General features: G+C 39.8%; 1 protein-coding gene across 1 annotated transcript; it reads right to left on the minus strand.

Annotated features, from left to right (window-relative positions):
• Positions 1 to 1,681: 1,681 nt before the first annotated feature.
• adgrg1 (adhesion G protein-coupled receptor G1) lies at positions 1,682 to 20,823 on the minus strand. The gene is made up of 15 exons (XM_023429775.2): positions 20,556 to 20,823; positions 12,425 to 12,497; positions 10,390 to 10,655; positions 9,949 to 10,135; positions 9,752 to 9,797; positions 9,371 to 9,452; positions 7,402 to 7,524; positions 7,110 to 7,226; positions 6,061 to 6,103; positions 5,843 to 5,949; positions 5,546 to 5,661; positions 5,175 to 5,440; positions 4,980 to 5,079; positions 4,504 to 4,778; positions 1,682 to 3,450 (listed from the first exon to the last, which is right to left on the minus strand). The coding sequence occupies exons 2-15, from the start codon at positions 12,486 to 12,488 to the stop codon at positions 3,323 to 3,325; spliced, it is 1,920 nt and encodes a 639-aa protein (XP_023285543.1). The 5' UTR covers positions 12,489 to 12,497; positions 20,556 to 20,823; the 3' UTR covers positions 1,682 to 3,322.
• Between the last annotated feature and the right edge of the window lie 315 nt (positions 20,824 to 21,138).

Consider the following 21,138-nt stretch of genomic DNA (forward strand, 5'->3'; position numbering starts at 1 on the left):
TTAAAAAAAAAATACTCATTGAAATACAGAAACATATGACATATATGGTCCTAAATCAAGGATGACACCATGTATGTCACCTATAAGGGGATATATTAGTGTCACATACATCCTCTGGATATACGAAGATATAGCCTAAGTGTGAAATACCTATGCGAAATACCCATAGTAAAATTTGCATGTCTTAAAAATATCTATTATGAATTTTATATGGTACGCTATAACATGTTGCAACCAATAAAAAGTGCTCTTTTGGACCCCACTGTATACATATAAGCATACATACATAAACATATATATTAGTATGGCCTAGACATATACTGTATGCCAATATATGAAATTGGTCCAATATCTAATGTTTATAATTATTTTTACATATGTGTTTATTTTATATGCACATATATTTCATATATGAAATATATCATGAAATGATAAATATGAAATTCAATATATGCACATATAATACATTTGCTAATGGGAACACTGAATTATCAGTATTGTTACAATCAAATTGTTGGTATGGGGGATGGTATTTCCCATGTCAATATTTCTCTATTATATCAACATAAACAGTCTCATGAGCTTTTGCCATAAAGGCTGACACAGTGTTGGTGTGTGAAGAGAAGACATGTAATTAGAGTGGCCCTGCTAGGAGCAGAGGACGGGCCCTTGAACAGTATGTGCCATGTGCCATTGTTATGTTACTGAAGTGTCAGGGATGGTGAAACAGATCTACACACAAACACACAGTGAAGCGGCAAACTGGGGTTTTGCTGAGGGTAGCACACAACACAGCGATGTGCTGACATGGGTTCATGAAGTACAGAATCCATTCATAGTGATTTCATGCATAAGGTAAAGAACAGGGATGTGCTGGAAAGTAGTCCCAGTTTCCCACATCAGGTCAAAATGTACCTTAGTGAAAAGCTGGTGGAAGATGAAGCAGGGTTCAAGAGGAAAACAAAGCTGTATTGAACATGTGTTTCAATATAAAAAGTCAGTTTATTGTGTTGCATTTTTTTTAATTTAGATTTTGCCATTGTGAGAAGGAGGGAATTAAATCATACATATCACAATAAAAACAAAAAACACCAACTTATTTCTTTGTAACACAGAAACTGCCCAGTTACTGTCACCTGCAGACACAGTAACACCACGTCAGTGAGCACCAGTGTAAGCACAGTACCATGTCACACTTATATGAATATACAGTTACTTCTCTGGTCATGCTGGTGGAGGACACGCCATGGGATTTCCTGTGCGTTAAGCAGTCTGAGACCATCTTTATCTCAGAATGACCTGGCATGTCTGCATCGGGCGGCACCATAGATAAAAATAAAGTAAGCAGGAAATATTTCTGAAGGACCGTCAAAGTCAACTTGCTCCAAGGCAGCACTGACTATTATGATCTTGGGGCACATGTAGGCACACGGAGCAGTGACATTGAGCATTTCTGTGGCAAACAAGCAGCATGTTTGTGATGAGAAAATCACATCTAAAACCTCCAGGGAGGAAACACACAGGCAAAAGATAAGGAGGCATGACAGAGCAGGAAAACAGCAAGCCTTGAATGTGCTTACTGTGCACTGCTGCGCGCACACACACACACACACACACACACACACACACACACACACACACACACACACACACACACACATTTAGACAAACAGCCACTAGGTCTTTGTAACCAAAACATTTTTTATTAATACTCTGTATAAAGAAAAACTCAAATATACACAATAATTCAAGAGAAATAAAATTTGTCTTTACAAAATTAAACAGTGCAAACGTCACAGTATCTAAAAAGTCCATCGTGGCCAATTTTAAATTGAAATAACAAAACAAAACATTGTGCCAGCCAAAAATAATTTGAACTAAGACTCAATTTAAATGCATTTGGTCCATTTTGAAAACTGTGACAGAAGATCTCAATACAATCCAGAGAAAATATGGAGTCAATCTACAGTAGATACACATACATAGTGTATATGAAATGTCTTCTATTATCAGATCAATAGAAAAGACAATTCACTGAGGTTCTCTTAGTTCATTTATTAAAGACTGAAAATCTAAAGTGCTACTTTAAAAGACGTTGCTATGAAACAAAAGCGTAAACAAAACAAAAAAAAGAAAATAAAAAGCTTATCTAAGGGTCAACAAGAGCTTCAATAATAATAGTAATAATATAAGTTTTTCTTTACACACAATATAATGAACATCACAGCACAGTAACCTGCAATCATTTCAATTCCCAAATCTCAAATAAATTCTTTTTTTTTTTTTACTAGAGCCAGTCTAGGTATTTTACAAATACAGACTCCAGGTCTGTATTAATAGTTCCTGAGTGATTTCTTCTCCACTGCCCCAGAGAAGAAGAATCAAGTAATGAAACAACCTGTTTTGAGACTGTCATGTGGATTAAAATACTTCCAGCAAGGTCATAATTATATTTAGCTAATCTCCATCCATTTGTTATGTTACTGAGAGAGCCATATGTAGCTAAAATTAAAGCTAGTGTCCAACTTTTTTTCCTAATATTTTTAGTTGAAATATGCTCCAGAACATATGTTAAGGTGGAGAAATGCTGAGATATTCCCTGTCTAGAGTCTTTGAGCAAGTTTCTGAACAGTCAGAGAAAGCTAAAATTAGCGGTGGGAGCTCACGGCTGTCAATCGATATGTGGCCACCCTGCTGGTCTACCAATCCTCTCACACTGAGGCTTCCAGCTACAGTAATAGCTGCCGGAGGACGTTGCTACAGCTGAATCACAGGCCAACAAGCTCCCGATTCCTGCGTTGGCTGAGTTTAATGCTAGAGCTAGCTTGATTTCTAGACGTTGTGTATAGTAGCTTTAAACAAAAATGATTATTTCCCAAAATGCATATGAACAAATTTTGCTATTTTGCTTCACCTTATTAGATGACTAATGAACACAATCTGAGAGTGACTGATTTAAGCCCATTTAACTTGTGAACTGGCACTAATGCTGCTGGTGCTAGAGTCAAGTGCCTACGCCTGACTTACCATCCTTACCTCCAAATGACTGAAGGTAAGCTTTGGGAAATTATATAAGGTGATGTCTGTGAATTGCACTCAGTGTGCCTGTGATGTTTAATGTCAAGGGACACCAGATGAATGATAGGTGTAGGATGTTTCCTCACTGCTTGTGGGGTCACTTTGAAATTCACTCTTCAGTTGTGCTCAGGTTTCTACAATGTCTCAGTCTGATTTCTCTTTATATCATTTGGGTTGATGAGAAGACTTGACACCTGCAGCTTTTCCCTCTTTTTTTATATACCAAACCTTTTTTTTATTCCCTTTAACTCTTCTCCTGAGCCTGTAGCATTTGTTGCCTGGTAGACCCGGTGCTGTTGCTGCCAAGAGCAGAGCCACCCGCCTGTTTCCGTATCCACTCCAGCATGTAGAACCGCAGCATTAGAAGGAAGCCTGAGGGAACAGACCAGAAGCAAGATTCATTCATCCATGTGAAATCTAAATAAAGTGGCTTCAAAAGAAGTTGTTCATTTTCTACTAAAATACTTGACTTCAAGGATTTTCTTTCTGGCACTGATCCCAGAATCCACCTGTGACTGAGTCAGGTTAGTTTGGTTGCAGCTCATTTACTTATGCTTGGATTTAGTTTTTGGTGAATCACGTATAGAAGACTTAGTATGAGACTAATATGATAAAACAACATAAAGATAAAACATTATTGGCATGTAGTGTATTTTAACTTATAAACTTGGCTTGTCTTGTCAGTGATGCAGTTTTTAATAACTATCATCTTATTTTGCTTTCAGACAGACGGTCATTTATTTTCACTGTAATAAAAAAAACTCTGTGACAGTCAGATTACATTCATTCACTTGAAAGCTTCTATTATTCAGTCCTGCTCAAAAACAGCTTTTTTTCTTTTCTTATTAATCACTGTGGTGTATGATGAGTTTAAACGCTTGTATGTCATTATTAAAATGTCACGTTAGCAAGTTAGCACATAAAATGCTCTTTCTCAACTCACAATGTGCAAGCATCAGTAGGGTTAATAAACTGAGTTCTTGGACCTGGATCAAAAACAAATGTGCTGCATGTGAGAGGAAACAGCTTTTCTCCTGATAGTCCCCAGTAACACAGGGCCATGATTAACCACTGCCATTGTCTCATTCCCACACTGATACAATGGACAAATGGCTCCAAATACACAGTCACCAATCTCTGAGCCAACAATGAAAATACCCTCGTCCAAGGAGTGACTATATATAGTTATACCTTCTGTGAAGGTGGCAATCACGCTGAAAAAATACACAATATACACAATACACAATAAAACACAAATATGTGGCTCCTTGTGGTTCATCTCAACTCTTATTTTCTTTTGGATCAGTATATTTGCCTAGGTGAAATGAGAAAGCTCCTGGTGCCTGCAAAGCTGAGTGTAACAACATAATATAAAGCCTGAGTGCAAGTCTATTTACACTGGAGACATATATCATAAGCACAGACCTTGAAAAGAGTTGAGGATGCAGGAGAGGAAGAGAACGAAGTCAGAGAGGGGTCCAAAGTCTAGGAAGGTCAGACCCCATGTTGTTCCAAAGAGGCAGCTGAGGCCCCAGATACTGAGAAAAGCCACACGGCCCTGCCTCCATTCATCCCTGGTTTGGATCTTCCTATAGACCAGGAAGAGCATCACAATGCCAGAGGACACCAGGATGACCAGGATCGTCATGGTGGTGAAATAGTGAGCGAGCAAGGCCTTGTAGGTGGATTTCATCCAGCACCTGACGAGGAAAAGCAAATAATCCCCGAAAGAATGAATCAAATGTCAAAATTATGTTTTTTTCCCTATAAAAAGACATTTCATCAACGCCTGCTTAAGTTTTGCTGCTGTCAAAACATTTGTGATTTACTTGCTTTTATTTATTAACTATCCAGGCATTACTGCATGTGTCAAGTATCTTTATCCAAATAATTTTGCTTACATCAGATAAGGGTTGGAGACGTCATCGCTTGGCACCACCTCTCTCAGTCCATAAATGTTTCCTACTGTAGCCAAGATGATAACGGGAACAGCAGGGAGACCTGGAGACAAATTTTCAAAGGTCATACATTAATGTCACGTTCACTTTCAAATGCCATTAAGTAGATTTATAACAAATATTACGTCATGCACTCACCAAAGCCAACCAGGCTCCATAGTTTCCAAATGCCTTTGGGTAGGGGGCTGAAAACCATGTACACCAACCAGAAGGTGTGGAACACTTCTATGCCCATCCAACTGAAGGAGATGAGCAGGGAGTAGTGGAGGCCTGCCCCCACCCAGGTGCACAAACCTTCCCCTCCCATGTTGGCCAGGATCCCAGTGAAGAAGAAAAGCAGACAGAGGAGAAGGAGAGACACAGCTAAGCCCAGGTGGATGGGTATGGACTGCTCCTGAGATCGTCTGTTGGAGGGAGAATGTGATGGAAATGAGCAATTATTTCATTATTAAAAATAATCTTTAATTGATACTTTGAACTACACATTATTTTTCAACACGGCGTATTACCTCTTCCTGTAGAGAAAAATGATGAGAGCGACGCAGCTGATCGCAGACACAATGCAGCCCACAGATGTAATGACGGTCAGCGCCAGGAGGTGGCGCACTGGTCGAGGCTCCATTTGCTATCATGTGGGACAGACAGAGCGATGAGCAGGAGCCGCAAGGTCTTTCATGTGAGAGTGTAGTGTTTATACAGAATGTGTGGAAAATCATGTACAGATGTTGATTCTGCATCTAATGACTTTCTTTCTGTTTTTTTTTTGTGTTTCTTGCATAAAAAAAAAACGTCTCAGCACATCTCACCACCAGTACAGAGAAGTAAGTCAGATGGTTACAGAAGCACTCGGTGTGTTCCTCTCCTTTCTGTTGTGTCACACATCCATCCACCAACCAGTTGACCTGATACGGATCTGCAAGTAGACAACACAAATTTAAATATGCTCAATCATCATCCGGGGGAGTTACAGTCGATGAAAAGTGAAACGCAGATAGATGTTGTAGTTTCCAGGCTTGTTTCTAACCTTTCCTGGTGTCCCATGAAACGCACCTCCGTGAATGCTTTTTCTGAAATAAAGAGGAGAAAGAGACGTGAGTTGTGATCATTTCCCATTAAGATGCTGCACATTTTTATGCACATTAACAAAGTCCCCACTACAGTCTTCTGAAACAGCTGGCGTAGTTCAGTCATTATGTCCGAGGTGAAAAAAACTGGTTCAAGTCACAGTGTAATAAGAAATACAAATCCGATATGACACGAAACTGTGGGTTTATGTCTGTGTCTCTGAGTGTGTGTGTATGTGTGTCTGCAACAGATTACCCTAGTAGTTTCTGTGTGCTCTCTGTATTGAGGTAATAGACTGTTCGAAGGCGACGTCACGGAAAGAAAACCACTTGCCTCACTTTGTTTTTTCAGTTTGAGGGGAACAGTCTGGGCTCAGCAACATTTCTGCTGTCAGAATTACCACCTTGTGGTTGTATTTCTCTGCTAACCAACCAAGTTGCAGGAAATATGGTCACAATGTCTCCTTCCTGAGTTACAGTGTTGAATAATGACCAGAAATGCTTTTGCAGTTGACATTTGATCATTTGGATATAAAATACCATCATTTTATCCTATTAGATATTTGTGTTAAATTGTGTCATAATAAGCGTAAGAGTTTGTGAGTTATTATAATTTACGTGTTTTTTTACCTTTAACCTTTGCCCGCCAAAATCGAATCAGTTCATCCTTGAGTCCAAGTGAATGTTTGTGCCAAATTTGAATAAATTCCCTCAAGGTGTTACTGAGATATCGCATCACGAGAATGGGACAGATATTTTTATGCCGCTGGCCTTGGCTGTCACCAGCACAGAGGCATAAAGATATCCAGCTGTTCTGTTCGAAACTGAGCGAGACGTGGACACACAAACGTTTCCCCTTAATTACTTCACCAAAACTATTCAATTCACAATGTGTAGAATCACATACTTACAATACTACAAAACAACATTTGACAATAAGATGTGTTTATGTATAGATGTAGACAATGTAAAGTGGGCATTGATGACACTGACACAGACACAAACTTACAGGTATGGGATCATGGTGAAAGCCGATCCTGATTGGCTCAGACAGGTCAATGATGACCTCGTTCTCCACAGTGATTTCCACCACACTAGTGAGAATCATGATTTTCTTTTGAACCTCCTGAAACACACACACACACACACACACACACACACACACACACACTCTTCATATAATACAGCCTACATATTACATGCTTGGTTAAAAATGGCCGACACACAAACAGACAGGTGTGTGAGGTCGTGGCGACTTCTCTTCAGCTGCCAGTGCTGACTGAAGGAAAATGGAGCATCACCTGAAACAGGGAGATGTTCTGGAAGAATGTGCAGTGGACTTTGTTCGTCCCTTTTGCAGCTTGTTTGAGAGCAGGGGGGACATGGACAGTGGTGGTGAGCTCTGCAGATGAGCCTATAGTGACCTGAAAAACAGAATACAGTATATATGAAGAGAGGACTTTGGACATTGGGTCATTTCATTTTGAACAGGGAAACTACTGGCGATAAACCAACAAATCACAGAGTGTCAATTCTTAATTATTCAGTTAAATACAGGACGAAAATAAAATAAAGTGTCTACATGTTTTCAAATCTTTGACAGGCCTTGTACCACCCTGCTACTCTGCTTGAGAGTGTGCATCATAACCCCATGGTGTACACAGCTGTAATGAGTAGACTGCATGCAGATTGCTGGGTATGTTTACAAATGGCTCTATTTTAAGGAAGTTTGAAGGGACAAATGTCGGCCCTCAACATGCATCCTCTACTTGTCAGTAAAATGCTGCTGTCAGACACTTTCATGTGGCTGAGCTCTCACCTATTTTCTGAACTAAATCACCACCACCCTCAACTTGAATAAATACTCACTGGCCAGTTTAAGATCCTGCTATAAAGTAAGCCCCTGATTAAAAACAGTCTGGATACAATCACAGTCAACTCACTGAAGTAAAATTATCAATTCACTGCTAAGAGATTATCAGTTTGATAAATCAATGCCTACGCAACCCTGTGTGAGAGCACTGCCGTGTCAGATGCCTGTGTGAAGTGTCTTCATGGTTACAGTAACAGTGATGTGCAAAACACAATGACTGAAAAAGTTTTGTAGAGGACGGTGTGATGCAGTTGAAATCTACAGAGTTCAGTTATATTGTTACACAGATGTAGTTTATTTTCTCTTTGTGCCTCACAGGAAATGTGCCTCACTTTTCATAATGCAGCTAAAAAGACAGAACCACTGTGGTCACAATACTGCTGCTGCGGCCTGTGCAGACTGTACTGCTGGTAACACATGAAACGGTAAGACTAGCATTCCTTTCTCATTGCCCGTCAGCTTTAGAAAAGATATTAAGATCTTTTTATTTGTTTTCAAATAACTGAAGCGCCTGAATACATGTCAGATATGTTTTTAAAGTATACTCCTGCTAGACAACCCAGGTCCTCAGATACTGCCCTTTTTAGTTTTTCCTAGAGCGAGAACCAAAAAAACCATGGTGAGGCAGCGTTCTGCAGATATGCAGAATTATCTACTTATTCTATTTTATTACAGTGATTTCAGTGCTTTGTTTATTTGTTTTTACTGTTGAGCACCTAGAATTGTAGTCTTTGCATGAAAGTTGCTATATAAATAAAGCTTGATTTGATTTGATTTGATTCTAAGCCCAGAACCAACAATGAACTGATCCTATTAACAGCTATCATATAAAAGCCTGATGTATATCTTATTCCTCTGTGTCATGAAGATTAATTGTTGTCCAAAAGATATTAAAACACATGATTTTTGAGCCACACTGTGTCACTGGGTGACATCGTAACTCATTACAATGAACACAGACGCTGGTTTATTTTGAACTGATCCTCTGTGCACAGTTCTGCTGTTGTAATTACTCTCTAGTGCGCAAATCCACAGCTGAAATGATTCCCAACAAATGCACTATTTACTCCTGTTTGAGGAATGTCTGCTAAAAACTACAGCCCCCAACTGTTGTAGGAAATGAATGTGCTCTTTGTTAAACAATTAGCTATACTTAAAAAAATGATTGACTGTATTTTACTTTTAAAATATTTCTGCTTCAGTAGGAACCTGATGCTCAGCACAACTCACAGTCTGGGAAAGTTAAAGTACTGAGAGACGGACTAACACACTGTCTGTCTTTTTTTGGGGGTATTTGTTCAGAATTTAATTTAAGTTTCATTATTAGTATTGTGTTAAGTTCAAGTTCCCGTTCAAATGTAATAATACTTTAACCCTCTTTGTGTCTGGTGTCTTACAGGTGATGTGAAGTTGGAGCCTCTGAAATCGTCCTTCATCTCCACCTCAATGCTGCGAGTACAGGAATCTTCTTCTTTGATCCTGGACACACATACACACAAGCATTCACACACACACACACACACACACACATACACACACACACACACACACACCATTATGAAATCGTCATTTAAAGAAAGCAACCTCCACCCTAACATATTTAAAAAGTTTAGCTTCCTGTTTGTGGTCAAGGTTTATGCTCTTGATTGCTCAACATGAAGCTTCACAGCAATAGCCTCAGCAATCAAGACAAAGTCCTATGAGGAAGGATGTTGACAAAAAAAACCCTTTCATGCTACTTCTACTGTAAATCTGAGAAAAAACAAAGAGGAAATTACATGTTGGCTCGGGTGGGTCCGTTGATCTCTTCTGCACATAAATGTTCTGCAAAAAAATTGATAAAAAAAAGCAGTTTTGACATGTTTAACTGACACGTACATTTCACTGAACAAAAGGGACTTTTTGGAGCAGAAAATAATAGAAAACAACTTAGCACGAGTAAAACTCATAGATTACTGATACATGTCTTCCTTACTGCAGTCAATGGATTCCCCTTTGAACTTGTAGGCACTGCGCGTTTTGTTGGTGATGAAATCTGTTCTGACCGTCCCGTTGATGATGCCGAATGGAGCTTCGGGTTCACCGGAGCTGTCGGACAGATAAGTGCAGCAGGAGCGCTGCAGGCTGGAAGGCCTGCACAGATTGAGGGTAGTTTCTCCGAGCTATACAACAAAATAAAACAAAAAAACAAAAAAAAAAGCTCTTCAACAAAGAATTCAGAAGTCTTACACATTTCAATTGTATGCATTTTAGTATAACACATTCTTATTTCACTTTCAGAGCTGATGCTGAAACTACTGAAGAGCAATGCACTTGTCTTTTACTGTACTTTCATTTTTTTATGAGCTTTTAGATGTGTGAGGTAAGGATCCACTAAGTCCTCATCTTGCCTCCTTCCTTTTTCTCTCTGATTTACCTGCAGCCTGAAATGGTCCAGCAGTGGTTCCCAGTGCAGACAGAATCTAATCTCCTCCTCTGACTCAAGTCCAAACTGGCGTAGGGGAATCACATCAGAGTGCTGACACTGGCTTGTGATCTTCCCGTCGATGGACAGAGAGCTCGTATTGGCCGAGATCGAGATCTCGCTACAGCCTGGGGAGAGGTTGACGCTCAGGCTCAGGAAGTTCTTGCCGTGGCGCCAGATGCCACAAAATTTCAAGTCCCGATCACTTTCACTTGAACCTGAAGGAGACAAAAGGAGGCACACACTGACCAAAGGAGAAAAGGCTTGACATTTGCTTTTGCTTTTAGTGTTACAAAATGATCTTAAATATATAAAGTAGTGAATGCGATACGAAAACAAACCCACCGACACACGGATGAGCCTCTGAAAATGAAACTGAGTCTTCCATTATTCTGATGAGCTCAAATAATGGTCAATAAAATCTTGGGCTTATGGAAGGATGTTCAGAACATAAATTCAAAGCCTACTGTAAACCTGTGAAAGTTCTGCATGAGAATATGAAAAAGGGAAAGATATGTGGTTGAAGAACAATGTGATATTTTTTATGCACAAATGATACCAACTGTGAGGTTAATGAAGCTAGCAAGTTCAATCAGGAAGAACGCCTCATTCATTCACAATTCTCTCTCACTCCACTTCTCATAATCGGCTGACTTCAGGTGTTTTCGGTAACCAGCCAAACCAGCCAATCACGTTGTCGCTTTCAAAATTTAAAATCTGTATCCTATACTTGGCATAGCTTCGCCTCCTATCAAATACGATGACATCACAATGGTGTCTAATCTCACTACATCTCACTTTTCTTCTCATGTTTTGCACATGGCAATAAAAGTTTATTTGCTGACTCTCCTGATTGAGCTACTTTTGTGGACATGTGACCTCAGACTCAGAGCAAAAATCTGTTCATGAAAAAGAATGTTCCCAGAAAAGGAGGCTATACTTCCTTGAATCAACCGGTGAGGGGAAGTTTGGCAGAGATGTGCTTGAACACTTTTGGTAATTTGATGATCAGACTCGTCTGACCTGTGGAGCACGTGAATACGGGGCGGCCTCAGAGAGAATACATCATCATACATTAAAGGTGGCCGTGTTAGAGACATTCATGGCCAATCACTTTGCAACGTTCATCCCGTTTCAACACAGGGCTCTGTTTGTGTGGAGAGTTTTCCTCAGAAGAAACTGGGATGAATGGAGTTGCATAAAATGAATACAGCCGCTCAAATAAAACGTTTCTTTTAAAGTTAAAATCCATGTTTCTGGACACTTTGAAGGTTTTTCTGTGTGCTCACGTCAGCTAGTTGAAGAATGTGAAACAAACATTCTGAGCAAAACATTGATGAAGAGGTGTGTGTGTGATTATTCGGACGTCTTCGGTGGTTTGACAAAAATAATGCAAAACACAAGAGCTCACAACGCTCTCATCCTCACCATTGAGGTTACAATGCACATCCTCCGCAGCAGCATGCAGAAGGGTTACCACACACACGCTCTCTGCTTTTAAGTCTGTGCTCTTGCAGAGTTATTTCAAATGTTTAAAAATGGCAATTTACAACCACAGACATGATTAGAATTATTTCTGGACATCATTTCAAAAGCTCAAACTCTAGCCTGCCTTGCTTTGATAGACTGAGCCTCAGACAGCTCTTTGTACAAGTGAAACTGCATCGGTGGCAAGAGGAGTTTTTCTCATGTGTCTGCAAAACCTTTTCCTTTATTTAAGAGGCACTGAAGTTGCTCAATGATCATGAAGAGAAATTACAGTAGTTTAAAGCTAATTCACAAACACGCCAAACACAGGTGATGCTCCAAAAACCTGCTGTGTATGTTTGAAGTCTCCATTATATGAAGATCTCTACACAATGACAAAATACACCACACAGGGAAGCAAGCACGCTAGAGAACAGTATATAGCAGCAACCCAGCTGTAAGAATGGACATGAGGCTAAAACAGGTGCTTAAGATAAACATCCCAACGTGGTTATCTTACCTGTGGAGAGGAGGATGCTCAAGATGAACACAACGCTCAGGCTATCTGTCAGTCGGGGCTCCATTGGTAACACCTGCCAAGGAAAACACAGAAAGTCAAATGCAGTTGCACAAAAGGAAAAATCTATCATTTATTTCTGCATAAGACAGGGATGCTGTCAAAGGTCACTAACTGTAAAAAGCACATTCTATGTGCAGACACAGATCCTATATACTGTAAAAAAAAACAAACAAAAAAAAACAGTCTCTATGTAAACACAGCACAGGTTTGACATAAGTTTTTTTGTTGATAGTATTCTTATCCAGACGCCTGTTTTGTTATCACTACTCTCTTATCAATGAATACAAATGAGCTCAGGCTCAAAATACACACAGGGACCTTTCTATGCTGTTATCAATGGAAACACTCTTCCCCTTTAACTGGCACACGCACACATGCACATGCCAACAATTCACTCTTTCCATCACCCTATAGCAACTAGATTTTTTTTGGTTCGAAGCAAAGGCTAACACAGCTGACAGACTGTGTCGCTATGAATGCACTGCAGAAATTACAGAAGTCAGAACGGAAGAGAATACAATGCAAAGTTCTCTAGGGAAAAAAACATTACACTTAAATATCAGACTTACAGAGAAGTGGTACCAGACGGATGTGTTAATTAGCCACACACACACGCGCACACACTCTCTACCAAAGATGCAAACTCATCCCACATCCCCCGTTTTCATCACACAGACTTTCAAGGTTTTCACATTGCACTCAACCCACTCATCACCTTTGCAACAGCAGAGGGACATAAATGCACAGTCACACCTTTTAAGTCAACTCTGCAGCTGTGACTGCATGGAGTTACTGTACACTACATGAGACAGTGTGGGAAAAGATGAAGAAACTGATTGTGGAGGGGAAACAGAGCAGCCAACATGTCCTCAACATCACAAAGCAGACAGGAACCAGTTGAACCACAGAGAAAGTTGAGAGATGGAAAAAGAAAAAGAAAGAAAGACAAAAAGGAACAGAGCGACTGCACAGCTCAGGCCGGACAGCTGGCTATTTATAACTATGTACGCTGGAGCACACACCTGATACTCGAGATGGACTTAAGCCCTGGACAACCACACAGTGATACACAGGCACGCCGATAAACAAACACACACACACACACACACAGACAGGGAAGGAAGTTTAAGCAATACGAAGTGACATGTTAGATCACATTTTTGTGACACTTCAGCACTTTAACAGGTGTGTTCCAAAGCATTGTGTATGATTTAACCAACCAGCCAGCAGTGCTAACATTAATCTCCTGGGGAGATAACTTGCTTGCTAACCTTTAACCGATATAGCAATATAGCTAACAAATTTCTCTGTCCGGAAACTCAGTGTTCCGAGGTCTCACTGTGGTATTCATGCACAAGCTCAGTGGTCACTACAAAGCACAATTTGCAGCACAGTTATCATTAGTATTATTACCGAGTTTGCAGGGAGGACAGAAATGAACTCACAGTGTTCGGTGGCAGAAGGTGCATAAACCAGCAGTTAAGAACGGAGCAAGCCTGGTCCAGCTGGGTTTCAGGTTTACAGCTTAACCGAGCTTAACTTGTGTTAGCATCCATCAACAACACTGACATTGCACTTGCCAAATTAAAACATAGAGCTACATTTGTTAATCAAATGTACAAAAACAGCATAAATATATGCTACTACAATTCCTTTAAATGTAAAGACAAAAAATGTCACTAATCACCTTGAGGACTAAGGTTGTTTTGTGGAGCAGCTTTTAATAACTCTTTTTGCAAGGAAAGTTTTTACAGACAATTAACAAATTTATAGTTAACAATGTGACATAATACCAAAGCTTTTCAATTCTCCTCTGCTTACTTTAATTATTATATTTATCATACTAATATCCTTTCCTCTCTGTTAATCAAGGTGTAGGTGTAGGCTCTCTGTGCAAGAGCTGCAGTAAGTTTGAGGTGTTTGAGACACATATTGAAGTAGGAAAACACAGGATTCTGCATTGTCACTGGAGTATGTCATTGTCAGCTAATGGTAAGCTAGGTTCTTCAGCCAGGAAGGAGTGCAGCAACAGTGCAAGGAGAGAGACTTTCATTACAGGAAAGACAGTCACCACAAAATCATGAGACAGGACAGATCCTGAATTTCAGAGGGATTTGCTGCTGCTATTGTCATGGAAAGGTACGTTTCAGTCTGGTCCACTTTTGTCATCGGTGTAGACAATAGATGAATCACACATTCAGCTGCTGGTTTGTAGGCGGAAGGAAGAGTTTAGTAATGCTTGTTCTTCACATGCCACTGCTATAATATAATATAATATTCTACAATTATGCACAATGCACTATATTGAATATACAAACTACTCTCACTTCAATTAAAGTACCCAAAGTGAAACAGTAACCCTTTTCACAAAACATGACCGTGGTTTTGCCACTTCCCTTTTTGATAATTCAAGATACACATTAACATTTTAGTTGAAAAGGTGCAGGGGTGTGACTTCAAAGTGGTTTATGATAGGAAACAGACATAAACAGAAACACACAGATTCTTGTATGCATGCCTTCAGTACGTTTGACTCAACTGCAGGAAGGTCAGGATAAACCCCTATAGTTAAATTTGTGCATTGTTAGCACCATAAGTGTCATGTTGCTACAGAGACATCCTGGCCTACAAATCATAATCATAAAATGAAAATGAAAAAACGATCATTCATATTGAAATTATGATTCATGTTGAAATATCTACCAAAATAATTGTGATATGATTTGTTTTGCGTACCGTGCAGCGTTAGTTCACACCCGATCAGCTCTCAGTAACCAAAAGGGTGCTGCCCTGTGGCAGCAACAGATGCGAATATACGGGTGTGGTTGTGTACAATGCCACAACGCCATGGTTGCACCACGGCCTGCAAAACCCACAGCACTAGCCTATCCATTGGGTAAAGGTGTTCAAGGAGGTTTCTTTAACAGCAGAGTTAAATATAGCTCAATATATGTTCTGTGAAAGAGTACAATTTCTGAAAATGCACTTGAATAACTTTAATTTAAAAAAAAAAAAAAAACAACACAAAATGAACAACTACGCTGGCATTTTTTATTTAAAACCATAGATAAAGCTAAAGCTGTTTGCTGACTTTGTAAAGTGCAATAATGTTAGGACCGTAACATATTTTGAGAATAGGATACAAAAGTTATGTTCAAGCCAATTCAAATTAATTATATGTTTGTTCAAATTTGTTAAACCTTGATCTTTTGAAAGCACAACAGCCTTTTCTGCACTTAATTTAGTTTTGAGTAAATTTATGATCATTTTAAAACCCCTCTTGGCCAATGAGTTAAAATGTTAGAAGGAATTTTCCTGGAGTGTTCATCCCACAGAAAGCTACATTCGTAGCACTTCAACATAACACAACAACATCAATCTATATTGGAAAAAAAGCCAATAAAAGCCACTCGAAATAAAGCATTATATTTTTATATACTTTGGTATGGATTGCATACCATTCGATTCAAGAAAGACACGTACTTGGCTAAATTTAGACCAAACCAGACGTACAGGGCCATGTTTTGGGTGATGCTATGACACATAACTCAACAACAACATTCTTCAATGGCCATTCAGCATCAAGCTGACATCAAGCATTAATGTGTGTGACTCACATCAGCCTCAACCAAAACCCGCTTAGTAGGGCTCTGTGACTATAGACAGTATATTGATGAGGAAGACTGAGGGAAACAGTAAACCAGTGTCAACACACAGTGGAAGTCTCAGTTCTCTAGACATGTTTGAGAGGAGGCAAAAATGGCCCCCACCTTCAAGACAAAACTCTTCTGTGTGTGCATGTGTGAAAATGTGTGCCCTGCATGAAGACTTACAAAGAGTTAACACTGTATAGAAATATTCTGCACAGGGTACAGGGTGTGTATGTATGGCCCTGTTCAGACCTGGCATTAATATCTGTCTCAGGCGATCAGATCGCAAGCGGCCGTATTCTGGTGTGCACGCACCCAAGATGCATTGAAGGCGCATTGGGAAGTGTGGTCTTATTTGCATATGAAGCAGGGAGGTGACATCTGATCACAAGTGCTCAATCGAGACCCTTTACATATAATATATGTATACATATAATATATGTATGGGGCTTTATAACAGAATAACATAATGATTCACTCACTCACTCTCAGCTCAAACCTCTATGTTCAACACAACATATGAGCTGCTGAATTGGCAGGACATATAAAGTAACTCTCTGCTCCTACCCCCACCCTTCCCCTTTTGTCCCTGCACAGCACCCAGGCATCAATTCAGCAAAAGAATTTCCCGTTTTTTTTTTTCATTTCCCAGCTCTTATGTGTATGTGTGTGAGCGAGAAGCACAAACAAAAGACTGGCATGAATGGATGTGTGTGTATGAGTGTGCGAGATGTGGGCTGGAACACTGCTCACACACTGTAGACTTAGCATTTCTCATTTTCAGTATCAAGCTCACACTCATCTTGAAACCTGCTGCTCCACTGCATACGCCACTCCTACACACTCGTGCTTGTTTATGTGTGAATGTACGCATATCCTCCAGTAACCTGTGTGAACAAGACAGACCCCGTAACCCCGGGACCTCTCAGTCTGTCGCTCTTTTTTCCAGTAAAATTTCCTGTGCTTTCCCATCTCTGACTCACCCACCTATATCATTCATCTTTCAAGTCTTGTCTGACTTCAGGCACATTGGCGTGACAGCCAGATGTGTGTTTGGCACAGACTGCATTAAAGGTGACAAAGTGGGCAACAAATCAAGTCATCTAAGAAACATTTGAGTCATTTAAAGAGTTATGGAGGTGCTGAATTTTTATCTTCTGCCACAAGTGTCAGTATCGATTGGTCCTTCCAGGTATGACCTAGACTAAAATAGCTTAACAACTATCAAATGTATTGCCCCTAATTTTCGTACAAACATTCATGGTCCTCGGAGGACGGCACCTACTGACTTTGGTAATCCCCTTACTTTTCCTTCACTGCCACCATTAGGTTAACATGTTTTCTTTCTTTTTTTTTTTTTTGAAATGTTACAAAAACCTCATGCCAATTGCCATGACATTTGGTTTCCATGATACCCAGATGATAAATACTAATGACTCTAGTACCATCATTGGTCAAAATTTAAATTTGTCCAACCATATGTTTGGTTTATGCTGCAGGGATGAGGTATTTTTTTAGGCCAAACCAGATATTAGCATCACCTTGGTTCCCTTGACAAAAAGCCAATGGGATTTTTACATTGGCTTTTGAATTTACTATGAATAAGCACTGTGACAAACAAAAATTTATTAAACTTTGTTCTGTCTGTACGTTGTTCAGCAGGATAATCTTCACAAAGAAACGACACTTTTATGACTTTTGAAGTCATAAAGTCAAATAAAACCACCAGAGGTAAAAAGGTAATGTTAAACCTTATTTCAGTCATCTAAAAAACCACTGACTTTAGCGAGCTTAAATGCTTAAATGCTAACTTATTTCTGGGTTTTTGGACTCATTCCTGCACATACATAACACCACTGACATTGTGAGTATGTTATCAAGCCGACATTTTCACCTAAAAGCTCTGCTGTGCATGAGTGCAGCCTCACAGAGCTGCAATCTTGGCACACGCCTTCCAATGAAATGCCACCGGTGCCACAGCTGGAACAAACTGCCTTGTATTTTACTACAAAAAATAAATGTCAGTCTTGATTGTGATTTCTATCAAAGGGCAGATTTGGCTTTTAAGCTGCAGCTGCACCTTAGACCTCGATTTCAAACCCTGTCGAACCTGTTTTCAGTACAATAAACCACCTTGAAAATACAACTTCCTGCGCCTCGCAGAAGATTTTAAAGTCCCTGGGCGTCATATTTTCGGTCTGTCCTTCTGTCTTGCTGACTGCTCACCTGAATGAAATGTTGTCGTTCAATTGTCAGTTTTATCTATATGTATAAATTATAATATGCACTTTTTGCGCCTCAGTTTTCGCATACCACAATTTAGGTACATCTAACAACCAAGCCTGAGACTTAGGAGAGCTGACATCATTATCTTGCACCCACATTTACAGCAGACTGAACCTGAAGTTTGGATTTCGTCCAACAGAGTTTCAGTCTGCATTTACCCTCGTCTCCTACAAGCAGCAGAGTGAAGGAGCAAAGAATGTGCATGGAAGAGTAATTCAGGGAACAAAAGCAGCTCTTTGTTGTCAGGCCTTAGAGCTGAAGTGACAGTGAGCGTGAATAAGGGTCAAAGATCACTGGCTGGTTCAGAGGCTGTTTAAGCCAATGGTTAAAAGACATATACACACAAACAGTTCTCACTCCCTGCACCAAACTCAGCCAAAATGAAAGGCAAAGTACGGAGGATAAAGACCTCTTTGGAAAACTGTTTTTAAATTGTAACATGAGTGAATTGGTGTATTTTTATTTACTGGGGTTTTTTCCAGCTCTTTAGAGTTTTCCTTCAAGAGCAAAGACGGAGTCAGATACATGATAAAACACAATCACATTGAGAAAACTGCTCAGGAAATAGACCCTTCTCACTTTTTCTTCTGAAAAAACATAGTGACCTTATTCGTCTTTCTCATTTGTCTTTCTGCAACATGTGCAGCTGTGGGAAGACTGCACTGTGGTGTGATGTTGTGCACCGCTGGCAACATGGTTACAGATAAGATTTGGATTTGTTTTCACAAAACAAAGAAGCAACCTGGCAGCTGTTTGACATGTTGATTTACAATAAACATAGTACAAGCAGCTCAGGACTTGTGTGTGAAAATGGCAAGTTACAGTCATAATGAACAGCTACAGAGGAAGCTTGTGAAAGTGAGAGTCATGACATATAATTGAAAGTATTCATAACAACTATATGTTTTTTTTCAACTCACCAGATGCAACAAACACTAAAATAAAACCTGGAAAAGCAGGAATGAGAATCCAAGTCTTTCGCACGGACACACTTTCAAGTTGAAGACTAGGAGTAATATGGCTGATGAGGAATGCTCCCTAGGCTACATTTGTATTCGAATCTTGCATTCTTTGTGATAGCACCATAGTGATGCACTGTGCATGTCTCTCTGTGAGTGTATTTGTGCGTTTATCTGTATCTTGGTATCCTCCGTGAGGAAATTGGAGGAGCAGGTGGAATGCTGCTGCAGATATTACCTTTGGGGCTATGAATAAATCAATAAAACAACACATGCGCACACACAGACACACACACACACACACACACACACACACACACACACATACAAAGACACATGCACAGACAAAAGCCAGCATATTATTAGGCCTCAATCATCCCCAGTGTGGCCTTAAGTGTTAGTTACAAGGTTCAGGGGCTGTCTTTTCCTCATTATGAAAAATTTAGTCAGCACAATAGAGAAGGAGCCATTGCAATGAGTCACACACCCACTGCACATATTTGTATTTCAAAGGATGGAGAAAAATCCTTCCTCATTTATCATTTGTTCACATCCAATTTCAAACATCAAATGCTTCTCTGATCTGAATGCGACAGTTTACACGTTTAAACTGTTGCTACTCTCTCTAAGACGTTTTCACACTATCGTTTTTTTCACTGAGTGAACTCTTCTGATTGTGCACCTACAGGCTCAGTCAGAAAAACCGCACATTACAGCTGTATGAGAGCGACGCAGAGCCGTACTGGTTCTACTCCTGCCTTTGATGTCAGTCAGACCGATGTGAAGCCAAACATCATCTGACTCTACAGGGGTTTTGTAATTGAACAGGAATACACTCATACCTGGAAATGGTACAGTACATATGTAATATACTTTGCACCCATAGCATCTGGTTCACCTTATTATCACGCTCTTCTATTGGTTATACGAAATAAATAAAAAAAAACTAAAAATAAAATAATAATAATAATAATAATAACATGTTTTCCAGAAATTAAAACATTTTTAGTTAATAGTGATACAATAAGAACATTTCAAGAAGTGCAACGATGAGATACTAATGAATTTCTGAAGCGCTAAAATTAATTTTATTAACAGCATTAACAGCCCAGCTTGTTTCTATAGAAACTTAACGTTGATATTTTGACAAAGGGTGTGTACGTTACGCAGGCTTACCTTGAGTAGTTTTCCAGTCAGCTCACTCTGATGCTCAAAGCCTGGGATAGACTTCCAAAAATCAGTCAATAAACCGATTTAGCTTGAGCAGAAGGAGAAATAAACTTCACTCGCGTCCACCTGCTGCTTTTTCAGGTCATTTCTGACGCCGTCTACACGCTTCAGACGCTTCAAGAGTTTTCAAAAATGGAAAGTCCGAGGAACAAGGAGCCGGGCTGATGCGTTGAGTGAAGCCGTGACACTGAGCCTCTGCTGGGGTGGCGACTGTCAGAACGAACGAGGTGAGCTGTGAGCTACTGTTACGGGGGCTACAATAAAGGGAGGGCTACTTCCGTTTTCACTTTCACAATAAAATAACATAACAAACAACATAAGAATTATTATTAACCCTTTTAATGTATGAAAATACATCAGATGTTCTTCACCTGTACAAGCTATTGTAACCTATTCTTACTGTGTGTGTGTGTGTGTGTGTGTGTATTTTTCTTTCTTTTTTTTTGTGACAATTTTGAAGGCAAGGTTATTTCCTGGTTTGCTTCTACTCTTTGTCTAACTTGACAGGTGTCAAGGCAGCGGGGGGGGG

Source organism: Seriola lalandi, unplaced genomic scaffold (assembly GCF_002814215.2).
Source record: "Seriola lalandi dorsalis isolate HSWRI2012SDOR001 ecotype SW California unplaced genomic scaffold, Sedor1 jcf7180002054898, whole genome shotgun sequence".
NCBI lineage: Eukaryota > Metazoa > Chordata > Actinopteri > Carangiformes > Carangidae > Seriola > Seriola lalandi.

Coding starts and splice junctions, on each gene's coding strand:
- adgrg1 (XM_023429775.2), bottom strand. CDS start 12,488: ATGGAGCCCCGACTGACAGATAGCCTGAGCGTTGTGTTCATCTTGAGC. Junction 5,950..6,060: donor TTCATGGGACACCAGGAAAG/GTTAGAAACAAG, acceptor GTCTACTTGCAG/ATCCGTATCAGGTCAACTGG. Junction 5,080..5,174: donor ATGGAGCCTGGTTGGCTTTG/GTGAGTGCATGA, acceptor ATTTGTCTCCAG/GTCTCCCTGCTGTTCCCGTT.